The sequence below is a fragment of the Ranitomeya variabilis genome, chromosome 1 (assembly GCF_051348905.1).
Source record: "Ranitomeya variabilis isolate aRanVar5 chromosome 1, aRanVar5.hap1, whole genome shotgun sequence".
Classification (NCBI taxonomy): domain Eukaryota; kingdom Metazoa; phylum Chordata; class Amphibia; order Anura; family Dendrobatidae; genus Ranitomeya; species Ranitomeya variabilis.
In genome coordinates this window covers 570,315,152-570,333,683 of record NC_135232.1, presented here as the reverse complement: position 1 = coordinate 570,333,683, position 18,532 = coordinate 570,315,152, and the positions used below count along the sequence as shown (strand labels likewise).

The following is an 18,532-nucleotide window of genomic DNA, read 5'->3' as shown; positions in this document are numbered from 1 at the left end:
ATTTTGAACCTACTGATACTCTATTAATATAGCTCTCAAAAAAAAAAAAAACGCTGTAACAATACATGACTCCCAATAATCAGAAAGTTGGCTGGCTGGTGACAGCTTTTTTTCTGATGGAATAACATGGAACAAACCAAATAATAAGTGCAATAATTAAGAAAGTCATATTGGTTTTGAATGTTATGACTTGGGGTGAAATTGTTTTAATCTATTCTATTTATGGTACTTTTAGGCAGCAACCTTTTATTGCATGAAGGTGACATCCTCCTACCAAAGGGCCGAAGTGCTATTTCTTGCTCTTCGTGCTTATGGCCTAAGTCTTCTCTTGGAACTGTCAATGTGCCTTATGTTCTCTCATCTATCTACAGTAAGTATTTTTCTTTTTTTCTGCCATAATCTGCACTGCATTTGTAAATTGAGTTTTATCTCAAGTCAAAATAATTGCACAAACTTTTATTTCTCCAGGGGTAATGTACACGAACATTGATTAGGGCTAGATCACCGTTCAGACTAGTATGTTCTGGCGCCTCTGCAGAAAAGCTGCTGACACAGATTTGGGCATGGTTCAGACACACTGGTCTAAGAGAAGGGATCAGGGTTTGATCGCACACGAAGTGGGGGACGAGATTCAGGTACTGGTCAGTGTGGGACCAGGGGACAAGGTCCATGCACTGGCTGCTCCAGGACCAGGGGACTACAGATACAGGACTGGCCCTATCGGGACCAGGGGACATTGGATACAGTACTGGCCACACCTGGACCAGAGGACTTCAGATACAGGACTGGCCACACCAGGTCCAGGGGACTAAGGATACAAGACTAGTCGCACCTAGACCAACGATACAGGTTCAGGACACTGGCCGCATTGGGACCAGGAGATCTCACAACTTATTAGTAGCACACCTTACTAACTAATTACTCTACACATTGCTTGGCGACTCCCTAAAGGAAAGGGAGTCTATTATAAAAGATGCCTAACAGCTATTGGCCGGGAGTCATCTTGCAGGTGTACACATATGCTAAATGCCTCTCAGCAACAGGTTGAGAGCATTTAGCAAAATCCGCTCGCTGCCCCTTTAACCCCTTAACCCTGGAGCTTTTTCGGTTTTGCATTTTCGTTTTTTCACTCCCCTCCTTCCCAGAGCCATGACTTGTTTATTTTTCCGTCAATGTGGCTATGTGAGGGCTAATTTTTTGCAGGACGAGTTGTACTTTTGAACGTCACCATTGGTTTTACCATGTCGTGTACTAGAAAGCAGGAATAGAATTCCAAATTTGACGAAATTGCAAAAAGAGTGCAATCCCTCACTTGTTTTTGTTTGACTTTTTTGCTAGGTTCACTAAATGCTAAAACTGACTTGTCATTTTAATTCTCCAGGTCATTATGAGTTCATAGACACCAAACATGTCTAGGTTCTTTTTTATCTAAGTAGTGAAAAAAATTCCAAACTTTGCTAAAAATAAAAAAAATGTGCAATTTTCCAATACCAGTAGCGTCTCCATTTTTCATGATCTGGAGTTGGGTGAGGGCTTATTTTTTGCATGCTGAGCTAAAGTTTTTAATGATACCATGATGGTGCAGCCCTGTTCTTGTGATCAACCGTTATTGCATTTTAATGCAATGTCGCAGCATCCAAAAAAAAGTAATTCTGGAGTTTTTAATTTTTTTTATTGCTACACCGTTGTGCGATCAGGTTAATCCTTTTTTTTTAATTGATAAATCAGGCGATTCTGAATGCGGCGATACCAAATATGTGTAGGTTTGAATTTTTTTATTTTGAATGGGGCAAAAGGTGGATGATTTGAACTTTTATCTTTTTCTTTATTTTTCATATTTTTTTTTTTAAAAAAAAATTTTGTCAGAGTTTGACAGCGGCATTTAACTAGTTAAAAGGCACTGGTGGATCGCGATTCAAAACAGCTGACATGTCCTGGCTTTGATGCAGGCTCACCAATGGAGCCAGCATCAAAGTGGGGGTACTGACATCAACAGTACAACTGTCTAAACAATTTAAGCAGGGGAGTCTACAGCAAACCAACAACCGAAACAACAAACCTACCTCTTAAAAACATCAATCTTTATTAATAATCTAGTATAATACAAATAGTCATCAAAAATCTAGATAAAAAACATCCCTATTAGGGGACCAAATTCCTGGGATTAGGGACACCGCTTATCTATATCTCATTTTTGTACCAAAAAATAACACAATAGAAAAACTCAACAAAATGTGAAAAAAATATATATATATTTATATTTTTTCATGTTTTTTGGTTTTTCAGTGTTATTTTTCACATTTTGTTGAGTTTTTCTATTGTGTTATTTTTTGGTACAAAAATGAGATATAGATAAGCGGTGTCCCTAATCCCAGGAATTTGGTCCCCTAATAGGGATGTTTTTAATCTAGATTTTTGATGACTATTTGTATTATACTAGATTACTAATAAAGATTGATGTTTTTAAGGGGTAGGTTTGTTGTTTCGGTTGTTGGTACTGACATCAGACGTACTATCCTGTCCGATGGCACAAAGGGGTTAAGAGCAGTGGAGTACTTCCGCATGAGCACTAGACGTGCCACCGGGAGCTGCGGCATGCACACACAGAACAGGAAGTAACAGGAAGCAGGAGCATGCTGGGGATCTAGCCGAGTGTTGGGGCGGTGAGTAAACATGTGTCCCTACAAGTAGGGGAAGGGTACTCCATGCAGGGACGCTGACAATAGCGCTACATAGATTTTACAATGTAGCATTAACCCTAGAACGCATACCTGGGGCCTCGCAGGCCTGCCAGGTTACTTGTTTTCTATTTTCTGTAAAAGTACTTTAGTTAGAATTTTGAAAATCTAGGTAATCCTCAGGTATATAGTTGTTAGTAATTTCCAGTTATTCATATATTTTTATGTTACAGACATTTCGGTATAACAACCTTTTTTTGGGACTACCCCATATTCACGCACCTGGGGCTTTTTAGGCCTGTACTAGGTTTACATGTGATACTCAGTCTTTTTGTCTGTATTGTTGCTGGGGAAGAACTTTTATGACTCTGCTATTGCTGGGAAGAGTTATTTCAGAACCCATTTGCAGATCCACACTACAAAGTTACTATGTCCATCAATAGATTTGAGGGTATTCGGAGATGCCTTCCTTTTGATGAAAAGAGAATTCACCCTGTGAGGTTGGCAACCGATAAATTAGCCCCTATTACCTATATCTGGAATCTTTTTATCAATAACTGTACAAAGCTTTACCATTCCAGCGATAATGTGACAGTGGACGAGCAACTTCTTGCCTTTAGGGGACGTTGCAAATTCATTCAGTATATGCCCAGTAAGCCAGCTAAGTATGGCATAAAAATTTTCTGGATGTGCGATTCAGCAAGCTATTATGGGATGAATGGTCTGATTTACTATGGCAAAGAAGCTGATGCTCCAGTCCAGAAAGACCTATGTTCCAACATAGTAAAAACACTTGCTCTACCAATTTTCAATTCAGGAAAAAATATTACAATGGATAATTACTTTACCAATTTTGAAATGGCCAACTTTTTGCTTCAAAAGCAACTTACTTGTTGGTACTATGAGGCCAAACCGCCGTGAAATTCCTCCAATCATGAAGCACCATGCACAGCGAACAATCTACGAGAGTGTATTCGGTTTCTGCAATCAAGCAACAATGGTGTCTTATAAAGCCAAGAAAGAAAAATCAGTGATATTACTGAGTACAATGCATCATGATGGAAGTATTGACACCAATGACAGGAAAAAAAACCCTGAAATCATACTGCATTATAATAAGACAAAAGGAGGTGTCGACAAGATGGACGAAATGATTGGAGAGTATTCATGCAAAAGGCAGACTAAACGTTGGCCTGTTGCCCTTTTTTCCAATATCCTTGATGTGTCAGCCCTCAATAGCTACATTGTTTATTGTCAAACTAATCCAGAATTCCATGCCAACAGGAAAGACAAGAGACGTCTATTTTTGACAGAACTTTGTTGTGAACTTTTGATGCCTACTATGATGGAGAGAAGCAGCATGATATGCTTATCAAGGCAAATTACAGACGCAATGATCCGATGTGGAATACGCTTTCTGGAACATCCAGAGCAAAGAGGAAAAAAAAGAAAGCGCTGCTATATTTGTCCAGCAAAGAAGGAAAGAAAATCGGAGCGTTTCTGTTCTACTTGCGGACAAAATGTATGCAAGGAACATTCAGCCGAAAAAATAATATGCAAGAATTGTCGGGGGAATATGTAAAGTTACAAATAAATATTCCTGCACCAAGTTTGCTACAACCAAAAAAAGTTTTCATAAAAAAATTGCATATAGAATGTCTATATTTGGCGTGCCTATTTACTTACTTTTTTGTTGTTTTATGCACATAATTATGTTTTGAAATATACACATCTTAGGCTGTGTTCCCAGTAGCGCTGGGGTTCGCCAGAAGAGGATCCATAATGGATCTGACCTCCTGGTAACTCCAGCTAAGGCTGCAGGAATGATGGGATTCCGCCAGCCTTAGCTGGGGTCACCAGGAGGTCAGATCCATTACGGATCCCCTCCTGGCGGACCCCAGTGCTAGTTGGAATGCATCCTTACCTTGCAATGGTAAAATCAATTTTGAAAAGTATTTTTATTTGAGTTATTCCGTGTTATTTGCACACAGGCCTAAAAGGCCCCAGGTGCGTGAATATGGGGTAGTCCCAAAAAAAGGTTGTTATACCGAAATCCCTATAACATAAAAATATATGAACAACTGGAAATTACTAACAACTATATACCTGAGGAATACCTAGAGTTTCAAAATTCTAACTAATGTAATTTTACAGAAAATAGAAAACAAGTAACCTGGCAGGCCTGCGAGGCCCCAGGTATGCGTCCGCCAGCCTTAGCTGGGGTCACCAGGAGGTCAGATCCATTACGGAATCCCGTCCTGGTGGACCCCTGCGCTAGTGAGAATGCATCCTTACTTTGCAATAAACTTTGAAAAGTATTTTTATGTGACTTATTCCATGATAATTGTAAACAGGCCTAAAAGGCCCCAGGTGCATGAATTTGTAGATTTCTATGGGTATGCGTTCTAGGGTTAAATACTTACGTGATCACTTACCCAAAACCTATAGACATTCACAATAAAATTCCCCAGTAGGCTCTAAACATTATTTATGGTAGTTTAAAGAGTTATTCTAGTTTAAAAAAAAGTAGCATAAAAAAAAGTTTAACTATTCTCTGGATAAGTGATCATTATTAGATGTTGTGTGTCCCGCGGCTGCCCTGGTTTTTGCTGGCTGCAAAACCATGGCCAAGAAAAGTCTATAGTTGTTCCAGTTGTACATACTCCCTTACAGAACCATTCAATACTATTTGAGCATAGCTCTTGTCTATCTTTGTTAAGGAAAAAGCAGATTAGAACAGGCGACATAAGTCTTCCATTCTGTCAGTTTGCTTGGGTCCTAATGATTGGACGTATCTATAAGTATGTTGTCCCTTTGCGCTTCCAATTAGCCACCATGTAGTTATAGTTTCTATGTTCTTCACATTTTGTTGCTCTACTGTTACAGACTATTTTTGATATTTTTTCCATACAGACGCTCAACAAATACAGTTGTTTAAAACAGCGATGCAGGAATTTGAAACTCTGACCTGTGTTCGCTTCATTCCAAGAACAACAGAAGCAGATTATGTTAGCATTTTGTCTTCAAGCGGGTAAGATTTTACATTTAACACTATTTCAGTATTTTTGCATACTCAGACTCTATTCTTTATCATTGCTACCTATTTTAAGACCTCAGATTCCTCAAAGACAATTGTGTTCAGTGCTCATCCACCAGCTATACAGAATGAACCCTTTTATTTACATTGCAAAATGTTTTTAACACATACAGGAGAAATAATTAATAGGTTATTTGTGAAACAATCCATAAAAAATGGATGCTAGTAGTACATAATTGGCTAGAAAGTGACCTTCAAATAAGGTTGTTGTGGAGGCATGAGGGTCAGTGGATGCTCTCATTCGCTGGCCTGGCTGCCTTTAGAAAGATTGCATGGACCATGGCTGATCCCACTGAATGCCTGCCCTCCTTCCCCTTTGGCAGAAAACTACTCAGGCAAAACAGGGTAAGGGTAACACACTATGGTAATAATGCATTGGATCACCAACAGTCAACAACATATTATACAGTCCCAGCAAGTACACAAGATCATGCAAATGACAGAGTCTCATCCTTTCACTGGCTCATTGGAAAATAGAATATGTGCGTCTTTGGGGCTTCCAGGGCCAACTATCCCAACTAGTAGCACCCCGTTTTTGGTGGGAACCTGCAGAGAGGAAGTAGAGGCAAGCTTAGGAATCTGACAGAGTCCATTTAGTTATGTGGCCAGGTGACCTGATTGTCCAAACCTGGGTTTTCCAAATATCTTTGAGGGTTCAGTGATGGTCAGTAAATCAAATCTGTATTCCTCTGGTTAGAGCCATTGTGTCTTTGCTGATGTTCTCTAAAGTCTCTCTGTAGAAAGAGAGAAATCCCTTTTATATACATAACTGTCCTTCAGGCCATTATACACAGGTTTGAGGAAAGTAAGGAGGAGTACATTTCTCGTAATTCAAGTGTTCTATTAGCCTGCATGTTTTGTCCTTCAATGTTTACAGAACAACAAGGTGCATAAACTGATACAATAGGTGCCAGCAAGCATTCACCAAATTAACAAACATTGATTGTTCAAATAACCTGAGCCTATGTCCCTTAGGGTACTGTCTCACAGTGGCACTTTTGTCGCTACGACGGTACGATCCGTGACGTTCCAGCGATATCCATACGATATTGCTGTGTCTGACACGCAGCAGCGATCATGGACCCTGCTGAGAATCGTACGTCGTAGCAGATCGTTTGGAACTTTCTTTCGTCGCTGGATCTCCCGCTGTCATCGTTGGATCGGTGTGTGTGACACCGATCCAACGATGCGTTCGATTGTAACCAGGGTAAACATCTGGTTTCTAAGCGCAGGGCCGCGCTTAGTAACCCGATGTTTACCCTGGTTACCATCGTAAAAGTAAAAAAAAACAAACACTACATACTCACATTCCGGTGTCCGTCAGGTCCCTTGCCGTCTGCTTCCCGCTCTGACTGACTGCCGGCCGTAAAGTAAGAGCAGAGCACAGCGGTGACGTCACCGCTCTGCTGTTACGGCCGGCACTCAGTCAGTGCAGGGAAGCGGACGCCGGGGGACACGAAGATGAGAATGTACTGTTTGTTATTTTACATTTTACACTGGTAACCAGGGTAAACATCGGGTTACTAAGCGCGGCCCTGCGCTTAGCAACCCGATGTTTACCCTGGTTACCCGGGGCCTTCGGCATCATTGGTCGCTGGAGAGCTGTCTGTGTGACAGCTCTCCAGCGACCACACAACGACTTTCCAACGATCACGGCCAGGTCGTATCGCTGGTCGTGATCGTTGGAAAGTTGCAGAGTGTGACAGTACCCTTAAGGATAGTAGAACAATAAGCTGCAAGGACTAATACCATAGGTAATCAGCAGCCATCCAACTAATCAACAAATATCAATTCAACCTGAGTCAATGTTCAGGCTTATGTGATCAATGGCTGATGTCTCTTGACCTGCTGAATAATGCATCTGACATAATTAAGAATAAACTCAGTGTCATCACAGTTGTCCACTTGTATAAAGGCTTGCACCCAGTGGAAGATCATTTGGCACCTTGTGTAGTCAATCCAGTCTTGCTTATACCCATTTATTTAAATGTGTTAAAGGGTTTATCCACTCCTTATCTTCCAAGACAGGCCCTAACAAGTGTAAAAAAAAAAAGGCTCTTCACCAACCTTTTTTCCTGCAATTTCTGACCTGCTGCATCCTGAGTCTTTGCCGGTCTCTGACCTTCCATTTCTGGAATACAACTTATCCATCCAATCATTAGCCACAGGGGTGACTATACTTTATAAAGAGGACCTTTCACCAAGTTTTTCTTATAAAACTGGACGCAAGATGAAAAAGTGTCTGCAGAGTAGAATAATATGGTTTTTTTTTCCTTTTTAAGTTCACCTCTCCATTGCAGAGATATTATCAAAGTAATGGTACATAATGATTAACTTTTTTTTTAAAGTTCATGTTGGTGTTATCAGATCATATATCATAAAGGGAAACGAAACACAAGCTTCTAGTGAAAACCATTGAATAACACCTACTTTGACTTTACAAAAGTTAACTCATTGGATACCAAATAATTTGATTTCTAATATTTCTGCAATGGAAAGGCGAAGTAAAAAATACAAAACAAAAAACAGTATTTATCTCTGCAGCACTATTATATCATGTGACCAACTCAACCTGAAACATTTGGTGAAAGGTCCTTTTAATTTCTTGCTAATGTCTGTCTAATTAATAGAAAGGGTTGGACAACCATTGTAGAGTGCAAACTTAAAGCCTAAAAGGTGCCAAGTCCAGCATCAAGTGTACTGTTCTGAAGGAGACCACTTGTAAATATAAATCCTGATGACTATCTATGCCCTAATTGTTGAGAATAGTGAATATGTGTATGCATATACAGTAGATGTGGATGTTACTGTGAATGGTGATTTGGACAGGGACTCTTAACCGCTTCACAAATTTTAATTTTCCATTTTCATTTTTTGCTCCCCAGAGTCATAACTTTTTAGTTTTCCTCCAATATGGCTGTGTGGTGGCTTGTTTTTTTGCAGGATGAGTTGTACTTTTGAATACCACAATGAATTTTACTATATAGTGTACTGGACAATGGGGAAAAAAGTGCAATTCCACAATTTTTTTTTATTTTGTTTTTTACCATGCTCCCCAAATACTAAAACTGACCTGCCATTATGATTCTCGAGGCCATTATGAGTTTGGAGCTACCAAACATATATATAGTTTTTTTTTATTTAAGTGGTGAAAAAAATCCAAACTTTGTAAAAAAAAATAAGGTGCCATTTTCCAAGACTTTAGGTGTCTTAATTTTTCAGGATCCTGGGCTGGACGAGGGTTTATTTTTTGTTCTCCGAGCTGTAGTTTTTATTGAAACCATTTAGGGGTAAATACGATATTTAATTTGCCTGTTACTGAATTTTATTGCAATGTTGCGGCTGCAAGAAAACTTAATTCTGGCGTTTTGATATTTTTTCTCGTTATGTCGCTTACCTAACAAATTAATTCACTTTCCAATTTATGTGTGTAAAGCAGGATATAGTTCACAAAAATTAGATTAATAAATAGCAATGAACCTAAAACTTAACTTATATTATCTCCAAAAATGAAAAAAAACACACAAAAAGTGCTAAACTCATATCAACAATGTGAAGGACAAAAATAATTACAATTACGAGACACACAAGGGAAAGGATGTAAAAAACTAGTACAAGAAATGGTCCTTTGTGGGGACTTTGATTTTTGATGGCTTGTATTAATCTGTGTCTTTATGATGTATCATACAACACAGCTTCAAATAAAGGTAAATAATAGGTCCTTCCGAGTAGGAAAAAACAACAACCCACACCTTGCTTCACCTATATCAAGCCAAAACCAGTATATCAAATCACCATTAGGGATGCTGAATGGTGTACATTTTGCCCTATATATAACAGTGTTTTGTCGGGCACCAGACACTTATGCTTGCCCTTCACCTTATGGTTTGAGTACTGTCAGGCATCTTCAATCACCAATAGTATAGCTGACCTCAGTTGCTTAGGTCGATTTGAGATAAACTGTGTACCAGCATATAAATACTGCAGCATAAAATAGCAGAGGCCCAAAAGAACCAGGGATAAATCCAATCCAACAAATCAGCCAAATCACCTTATTAAAGGATGGAAGACTCTGTTCCTCCTTTCCAATTATTTATAGGAAGATCGGCCCAAAACTCAAACTGGATATCCCCAGCATGATCACTGTTGCAGCATATGACCACACAACTGATATTTAAATGACAGGGCACCCATTGTAACACTCCAATCACCCTGGGAGTAGTGCCACATTTTTGAGAAGAATATATCAAGCAAAATGGTTAGATCTCACCCATTTCTTGCGGAGACTATGTCAACTCTGCTCCGGGTGGGACTAAGTTATGGGGCACTGTTATGAAATGGCATCTCCCGACACGTTTCATCCACTTATGGACTCATGAGGGGAGTTTAAACTGAACCAGCGGTGGCTGCCTTACCTTTTCCCCGCCCGTGTCCTTTAAATCGCTTAGGGCCGAAAGTGCGCCAGACGCTCATCACACATGTTGTGTGAATAACTTCCGGTATGAGGAACGCTTAGTTCCTGTATTGGAGCGCACGTACTGCGCGTGCACAAAAAACATGCGGCGTCTCTCACAATGCCAAGCCGCTATGTTTCTGATGCGCAGGCGCGGGACGTAATAGTCCGGACGTCGCCTAAGTGACGTGCCCTGTGATTCACAATGCGCCGATAAATGTCATGATGCCCCAGGAGCCCAAGGAGGCAAAATGTGGTGAGGACCCTATACCCTCTACTATCGGGGGCCCATGAATCTATTATTAAACCTGTGTGTCAAGTTCTGGACATTTGTTAAACCGCTATGGAGATATTGCCAGAGGCTCAACAACTTATGCCAGTCTGTAAAAGAACCCAAAATTCTGGGTATAATAAAAAGTATAACACACGAATCCATTGAACGAGGCTACTACTGCTATCTCACAGTTAGATTGTCCCGCTTATCCCTTATGACATGAAACAGACTTTCTTTGAAAATATAAATATACCCCTAACTATGATGGTAGAACTGGGGTGCTGAGATGGGTATGTTGGGTTGCAAAACAGGAAGAAGAAAATTTGTTCAATAAGTGTTGAAAATATTAAGTTTGAGGAAAAACTGTTAGGGGTTCGGGGGGGCATATGAAATTACACATTGGTTCCCTTATAGTCAATGAGGAATACCAGTGCCCATATGAAAAAACGACATTGTCCTCTATTGGTTTCCTGCACTCCTTAAGAACCTACCTACCGCGGAGGTTGGCACCCTACAGACCTGCGCAAATGGCGCCCCCACTCATCGGCGGCTATCCCTATATAGCTGTCCCTATAGATCCCTAACCTGGATAGGAAAGTTTTGTGGGTGCATATATCATGTAGATGGCAAAAAGTGCAAGGTAACATCTTCATAGAAAACAACCATAGGTCAGTTGTTCATTAAATCCATCAGGTCGTGTGGTTTTCAAATCAAAGATCCATCTGCTTTCTTTCTGCAGAATTAACTTGTCCCAATCGCCTCCTCTTGCTGGTGGGTTAATCCTATCTATACCCAGAAATTTTATCTTCCCAGAATCACCCTGATGATGTAAATTCATGTGGTTTGCGACTGGTGTATCTCTTTTGTTAGCAATATCTCGGATATGTTCGCAGATTCTTCTGCAAAACTCCATTTTTGTTTTTCCCACCTATTCCAACCCTCAGTCACACGTAGCTATGTACACTACCCCTTTTGTGCTACAGTTGATAAACTGTCGGATTGTATATGTGGTCCCCGTAACATGACTCATGAAGGACCTACTTGGCAGAATAGATGCAGGCCTTACATTTTCCACATTTAAAACAACCCTTAATCTGGTTTGCCCAAAAATGTTTTTTTGTATTGGTTGATAGAGGCTGTGAACCAACAAATCACACAGAGATCTGCCTCTTCTGTATGTGATTTGGGGTAAAGGGGGAAGCTGGTCTTTGATGTCTCCATCCATCAGTATAGGCCAATATTTTTGGAGAATGTTCCTCACATTGTTTGCGCTATTGGAATATCTTGTTATAAAGTGAATAGTGATGTCATCTTCCATTTTATGTTTAGGGGTCAGTAATTCCTTTCTTTCTCTTGTCAATGATTCCCTGTAGGCCTTATTCAAAATACCTTTCGGATACCCTCTTTCTAGGAATCTCATTTGGAGGTCCTTGGCCTGTTCCTGAAATTAATTTTCACTCAAGCAGTTTCTCCGCATCCTCAAGTATTGGCCTTTTGGAATGCCTTTCTTAAGAGGGATCGGATGATTACTCTCCTATCTCAATAGTGAATTTGTGGCAATGCTCTTTCTATGGGTTCTGGTGGAAATTGCACCATTTTCATCCTTTTCAATACATATGTCCAAAAAGGCCAATTTTGAGGGATTAGCTTCAAAAATGAAGCGGAGCCCAATGGAATTTTGATATAAACCCTCCACAAATGTTCCAAAGTCCGTGATGCTCCCCTTCCAGATGACCAGAATATCATCTATGTATCTCAGCCATAGAATTATTCTGTCATCCGTATCTATTGGGGATTCCCCAAAGACTGTTGTTTCCTCCCTCCAGCCCAGGAGCAGATTTGCATACGAAGGCGCACAAGGGCTGCCCATCGCAGTGCCCCTGAGCTGGTGGTAAATCTTGCTGTCAAAGAGAAAGATGCTTTTAGTGAGGCTGAATTCAAGGCTTTTCATTATGAAATCATTGTGTTTAGAGTACTGCACACCTCTGGTATTAAGGTAATAGTTCACAGTCGACAATCCCTTGTTGTGTGGAATAGAGGAATATAGTGCCTCCACATCTATACTCCCTATTATCATGTCTGAGTCTAGAAAGACTCCATCCAATTTCCCCAAGAGGTCAGTGGTATCCCGCACAAACAAATTCAAAGATACCACAAAGGGTTTAAGAACCTTGTCCACATAGATCCCCAATTTTTTGGTCAAGCTATTGTTGCTGGACACAATGGGTCTGTCTTTTAGAGGTTTTGTGCCCTTGTGGATTTTGGGCAGACAGTAAAAAGTGGGTAGTACAGGATGTTTAGGTATGAAAAAGTCTCACTCATCCTTACCCACGACCCCATCCAGCACACCCTGCGCTACCATTGTTCTAAGGTCCATCAGATATTGTGCACTGGGATTCGTTTTCAAGACCTCATATTCATCACCTCTCTCTAATAGATAGGCAAAGGGACCGATATTCAACTGTATTCATGACAACCACATTGCCTCCTTTATCAGAGGACTTTAAAGTGATATTAGGATCATTCTCTAGATCGAGGAGGCAAGACGTTTCAATCTTGGACAGATTGTAATGGTTCCTGTGTTTGGTTTTTGATAGTTTGACTATATCCTTCGTGACCAGAGTTAAAAAGATATCCAGGGAACTGAGATCACCCATTGGGGGGGGGGGCATTTTTAAGCTCTTATTTTTCAGTTTTGTGAAAAGGGCCCCTGCCTACATCATTGGTGTCAGTGTCACCTAGTTGATATAGAAATTGGACATCCCGAAGAATATCATCAGGTATACCCAACTCCTCACATCGTTTCTTGTCCTCTTTAACAATTTTTTCTTTCCATTTTAATTGCCTTATAAATAGATTTAAATCCTTATTTGTCTCAAATGTATCCATATCGGATGTGGGCACAAAGGATAGGCCTTTACTAAGAAGTTGTATCTCTTCCTTTTTCAAAGTTCGAGATGACAGATTGATAACCTGCGTGTTCAGGTTGGATTGTTGGAGTTGGTGCGGTTCCTGAGGGGGTAACTCAGTTCTAAAAAACTGTTTCTGGGAGGTGAGCTCTTATTTCCTCCCCTTCACCGGCCACCACCCCTCCCTCTGCCCCTCCCTCTTTGACTGTAGGGTCTGGTGTCTCTGTCAGAGACCTCCGCTTCTGAGGAAGAGATATCTGTCTCGGTCTTACGTGGAAATCTATTCATTGTAAAAAAGTATGCTTTATTCTCCTTGAATTCTTGGAGATCCCTTATGTGGGATTTATGTTTTTTCTCCTTCAGATGGTACTGAAATCTTTCCAAGGAGTTTTGCAATTGTATTTCTTTTTTTGGAAACTCTGGTTCTGCCGAGAATTTTTTGGTTATTTCTATCTCTTCCTTTAAGGCTTCACTCAGAAAAGATAGATTTTGTTTCTCTTCCTCCAGCAGAAGTCTCATCAATCTTATAGACCCCTCGGTGGCCTCTTTTTCCCAATGTGCTAGTAAACTGGGGCTTTTATACCGGTAACCTGGTGAGAGTGTAATCCTAAGATGTCTCGGGACTATGCCGGACTTGATATAATTATCAAGCCTCTGTACCTCCCACCAGGAAGATATTTGTTCTTTATAGGTCTTAGTCAATTCTTTAAAAGCCACATTGAAGGAGGGAACATACTTTTTTTGTGTAAAGGTCCTATCTGAAAAAACATCTCTCGCCTCAGACACCCACTGGTTGGTATCTAGTCCTGTCATAAGAAAGCCTGCCATATCCCATATAATACGTGTGTAAAGCAGGATATAGTTCAAAAAATTAGATGAATAAATAGCAATGAACCTAAAACTTAACTTTTATTATCTCCAAAAATGAAAAAAACACACAAAAAAGTGCTAAACTCATACCACCAATGTGAAGACCAAAAATAATTACATTTACGAGACACACAAGGGAAAGGATATAAAAAACTAGTAAAAGAAATGGTCCTTTGTGGGGACCTTGATTTTTGATGGCTTGTATTAATCTGTGTCTTTATAATGTACTAGACTGTGGCCCGATTCTAATGCATCGGGTATTCTAGAATATGCATGTCCCCGTAGTATATGAACAATGATGATTCCAGAATTCGCGGCAGACTGTGCCCGTCGCTGATTGGTCAAGGCAACCTTTATGACATCATCGTCGAAATGGCAACCATTATGGCATCTACGTCGATACTGTGCCCGTCGCTGATTGGTTGAGGCCTGGCGGCAGACTGTGCCCGTCGCTGATTGGTCGAGGCAACCTTTATGACATCATCGTCGCCATGCTGTGCCCATCGCTGATTGGTCGAGGCCTAGGCGGCCTCGTCCAGAGACGCGGGATTTCCAGGACAGACAGACAGTAAAACCCTTAGACAATTATATATATAGATCATACAACACAGCTTCAAATGAAGGTAAATAATAGGTCCTCCGAGTAGGAAAAAACAACAGCCCACCCCTTGCTTCACCTAAAAAAGTATAACACACAAATCCATTGAATGAGGCTACTACTGCAGTTTTTCCTCAAACTTAATATTTTTAACACTTATTGATCAAATTTTCTCTTCTTCCTTCTTTCTGCTATCATAGTTAGGGGTATATTTATATTTTCGAAGAAAGTCTGTGTCATGTCATAAGGGATAAATGGGACAATCTAACTGTGAGACAGCAGTAGTAGCCTCGTTCAATGGATTCGTGTGTTATACTTTTTATTATACCCAGAATTTTGGGTTCTTTTACAGACTGGCATAAGTTGTTGAGCCTCTGGCAATATCTCCATAGCGGTTTAACAGATGTCCAGAACATGACACATGGGATTAATAATAGATTCATGGGTCTCCGATATTAGAGGATATAGTGTCCTCACCACATTTTGCCTCCTTGGGCTCCTGGGGCATCATGACATTTATCGGCACATTGTGAATCACAGGGCACGTCACTTAGGCGACGTCCGGACTATTACGTCCTGCGCCTGCGCATCAGAAACATAGCAGCTTGGCATTTTTCGTGCACGCACAGTACGTGCGCTCCAATACAGGAACTAAGCGTTCCACATACCGGAAGTTATTCGCACAACATGTGTGATGAGCGTCTGGCGCACTTCCGGCCCTAAGCGATTTAAAGGACACGGGCGGGGAAAAGGTAAGGCAGCCACCGCTGGTTCAGTTTAAACTCCCCTCATGAGTCCATAAGTGGATGAAACGTGTCGGGAGACGCCATTTCATAACAGTGCCCCATAACTTAGTCCCACCCGGAGCAGAGTTGACATAGTCTCAGCAAGAAATGGGTGAGATCTAACCATTTTGCTTGATATATTCTTCTAAAAAATGTGGCACTACTCCCAGGGTGACTGGAGTGTTACAATGGGTGCCCTGTCAGTTAAATATCAGTTGTGTGGTCATATGCTACAACTGTGATCATGCTGAGGATATCCAGTTTGAGTTTTGGGCCGATCTTCCTATAAATAATTGGAAAGGAGGAACAGAGTATTCCATCCTTTAATAAGGTGATTTGGCTGATTTGTTGGATTGGATTTATCCCTGGTTCTTTTGGGCCTCTGCTATTTTATGCTGCAGTATTTATATGCTGGTACACAGTTTATCTCAAATCGACCTAAGCAACTGAGGTCAGCTATACTATTGGTGATTGAAGATGCCTGACAGTACTCAAACCATAAGGTGAAGGGCAAGCATAAGTGTCTGGTGCCCGACAAAACACTGTTATATATAGGGCAAAATGTACACCATTCAGCATCCCTAATGGTGATTTGATATACTGGTTTTGGCTTGATATAGGTGAAGCAAGGTGTGGGTTGTTGTTTTTTCCTACTCGGAAGGACCTATTGTATTTACCTTTATTTGAAGCTGTGTTGTATGATACATCATAAAGACACAGATTAATACAAGCCATCAAAAATCAAGGTCCACACAAAGGACCATTTCTTGTACTAGTTTTTTTATATCCTTTCCCTTGTGTGTCTCGTAATTGTAATTTTTTTGTCCTTCACATTGGTGGTATGAGTTTAGCACTTTTTTGTGTGTTTTTTTTTCATTTTTGGAGATAATAAAAGTTAAGTTTTAGGTTCATTGCTATTTATTCACTTTCCAATTTATTTTGATAGATCAGTCATTTATGCAGCAATACCAAATATGTGTATTTTTTTAATATTTTATTTTAAAAGGGTGTTTTGAACTTTTATATTTTTTTTACATTTTTTTTCGACATTTTACTTGCTTCAATAGTGCCTTATGAGACTTGAAGCTGCGATCATCAGATCGCTTGTGCTTTGTGTAGCAGACATCATTATCTGCAATGAAAAGCACCGGGGTCTTCTACAGACACCCGGCTGTCATGCCAACTCATCGGCGGCATGCAATCATCTGACAGGGGCACCGATAGCAGGGTTTGTTTTCACTTGTGTTAAGTGCTGCTGTCAGTGATTTAGAGTGTCATATAACATGTTAATGGCAGCGTGTGGTTGGCGATTCCACCCGCGTCTGTTAGGGGCACATGATAGTTGTTAGAATCAGCTGTCATGTGTCAGGAAAGATGCGATCTCCAGCTCTGAGCCCGCATCTTTCCCGGCACATGACAGCTGATATGACATGAGGGAGGGACACCACCTATGACATAACTATACATATTAGGTCATTAAGGGTTTTAAGCTTGACAGTTAACTTCATAGTTTTACTGGTTAATTCAACATTTCTGTTTAACTCCTCCAGTTGTGCATCCTACATGGGAAAACTTGGAGGTCCTCAACAAGTGGTTTTATCAGTGGATACCTGCATGCTAAGAGGCATCATACAACATGAGTTATCCCATGTTATTGGATTTGTGCATGAACATTCACGAAGTGACCGTGACAACTTTATTACCATTGTAACCAAAAATATTGCAACAGGTATTGTGATTTCTTCTAAAATAAATCTAAAATATATGTAACTCAAATCATGGGTTATGCAAGAAACTGGTTCTCCACTGTGAGTTACTCAATGGCGGAAAAATTTAAATTAATTTGCCCAACATAAGCTTCAAATAAGCATAAACTTTAGTGCATATTGAATAATATTCAAGAATTAGTAGGTGCTCTCATTACTTATATTCAGAGATGTGTGAATTAATTTATTTCTAATCAAATTGGTGTTCAATTTTTATATAGGAAAGATATATATCTGGGTACCGTGTTAGCCAGTAGATAGAAAAATGTTTAGAATTGAGAGTCCTCAGTGGTTGATACCTTTTAATGGGTAACTGAAAAGATGGTAACAAATTGCAAGCTTTCGAGACTACTCAGGTCCCTTCTATGTCTATGCCTGATGAAGGGACCTGAGTAGTCTGGAAAGCTTGCAGTTTGTTACCATCTTTTCAGTTACCCATTAAAAAGTATCAACCACTGAGAACTCTCAATTCTAAATATTTTTCTGTTCAATTTTTAGGAATTTGCTGAACCAAGCAAATTCGAACATATTTAATAAATAATGATTACCATTATTTTGCACATTGCAGAAGATTGCTCCAGCCAGAAAAGAATCACGTGATCTCAGGTATGACTGAACAGACTTTCCTAAAATGCCTTTCAGATATCACATCATATGAAGCAGGAAAAGCTGCAGCCATTTTGTGGTGAATCTGGATAGTGAGAGGACATCACATCTTATGGCTTAGCCAAAAAGAGGAGAGAAAGCCATAAAACACTGAAAAAAACATACATATATTATGTGACGATTCAGCAGATAAGAAGATTAGTGTGTGAGGAATGGAAAATAATGCAGATTTCATTAAAAGGAAGGGAAATTGGAAACTTCAGTCATATATACATTTTCAGGACAATTTGGAATACTTTTGATTCCTGATTCCTGATTCCATGGCTAAATTTGGCAAATTTAGTGGAATAAAATTTGAAAAGCTTCACTACTTCTATTGAAATCAATGGTGAATATTTTTATTCTCCCGAAAAAAAAACTCCTTTGAATGCAAGTTGCAATACTGCATGACACTTGTCTCTATCCCTCTGCTGGGGCTTTAATAACTAAAACTAAA

At 40.0% G+C, this 18,532-nt stretch overlaps 1 protein-coding gene across 1 annotated transcript in view; it reads left to right on the top strand.

The window, feature by feature from the left end:
* The first annotated feature begins 249 nt into the window (after positions 1-249).
* The window catches only part of LOC143768724 (embryonic protein UVS.2-like), an 85,587-nt gene continuing 67,304 nt past the window's right edge, over positions 250-18,532 (top strand). Inside the window, exons 1-3 of the mRNA XM_077257381.1 lie at positions 250-370; positions 5,592-5,709; positions 17,215-17,393. Coding sequence (XP_077113496.1) covers positions 5,624-5,709; positions 17,215-17,393 — 265 coding nt within the window. The 5' untranslated portion in view covers positions 250-370; positions 5,592-5,623. The remainder of the gene's footprint in view (positions 371-5,591; positions 5,710-17,214; positions 17,394-18,532) is intronic.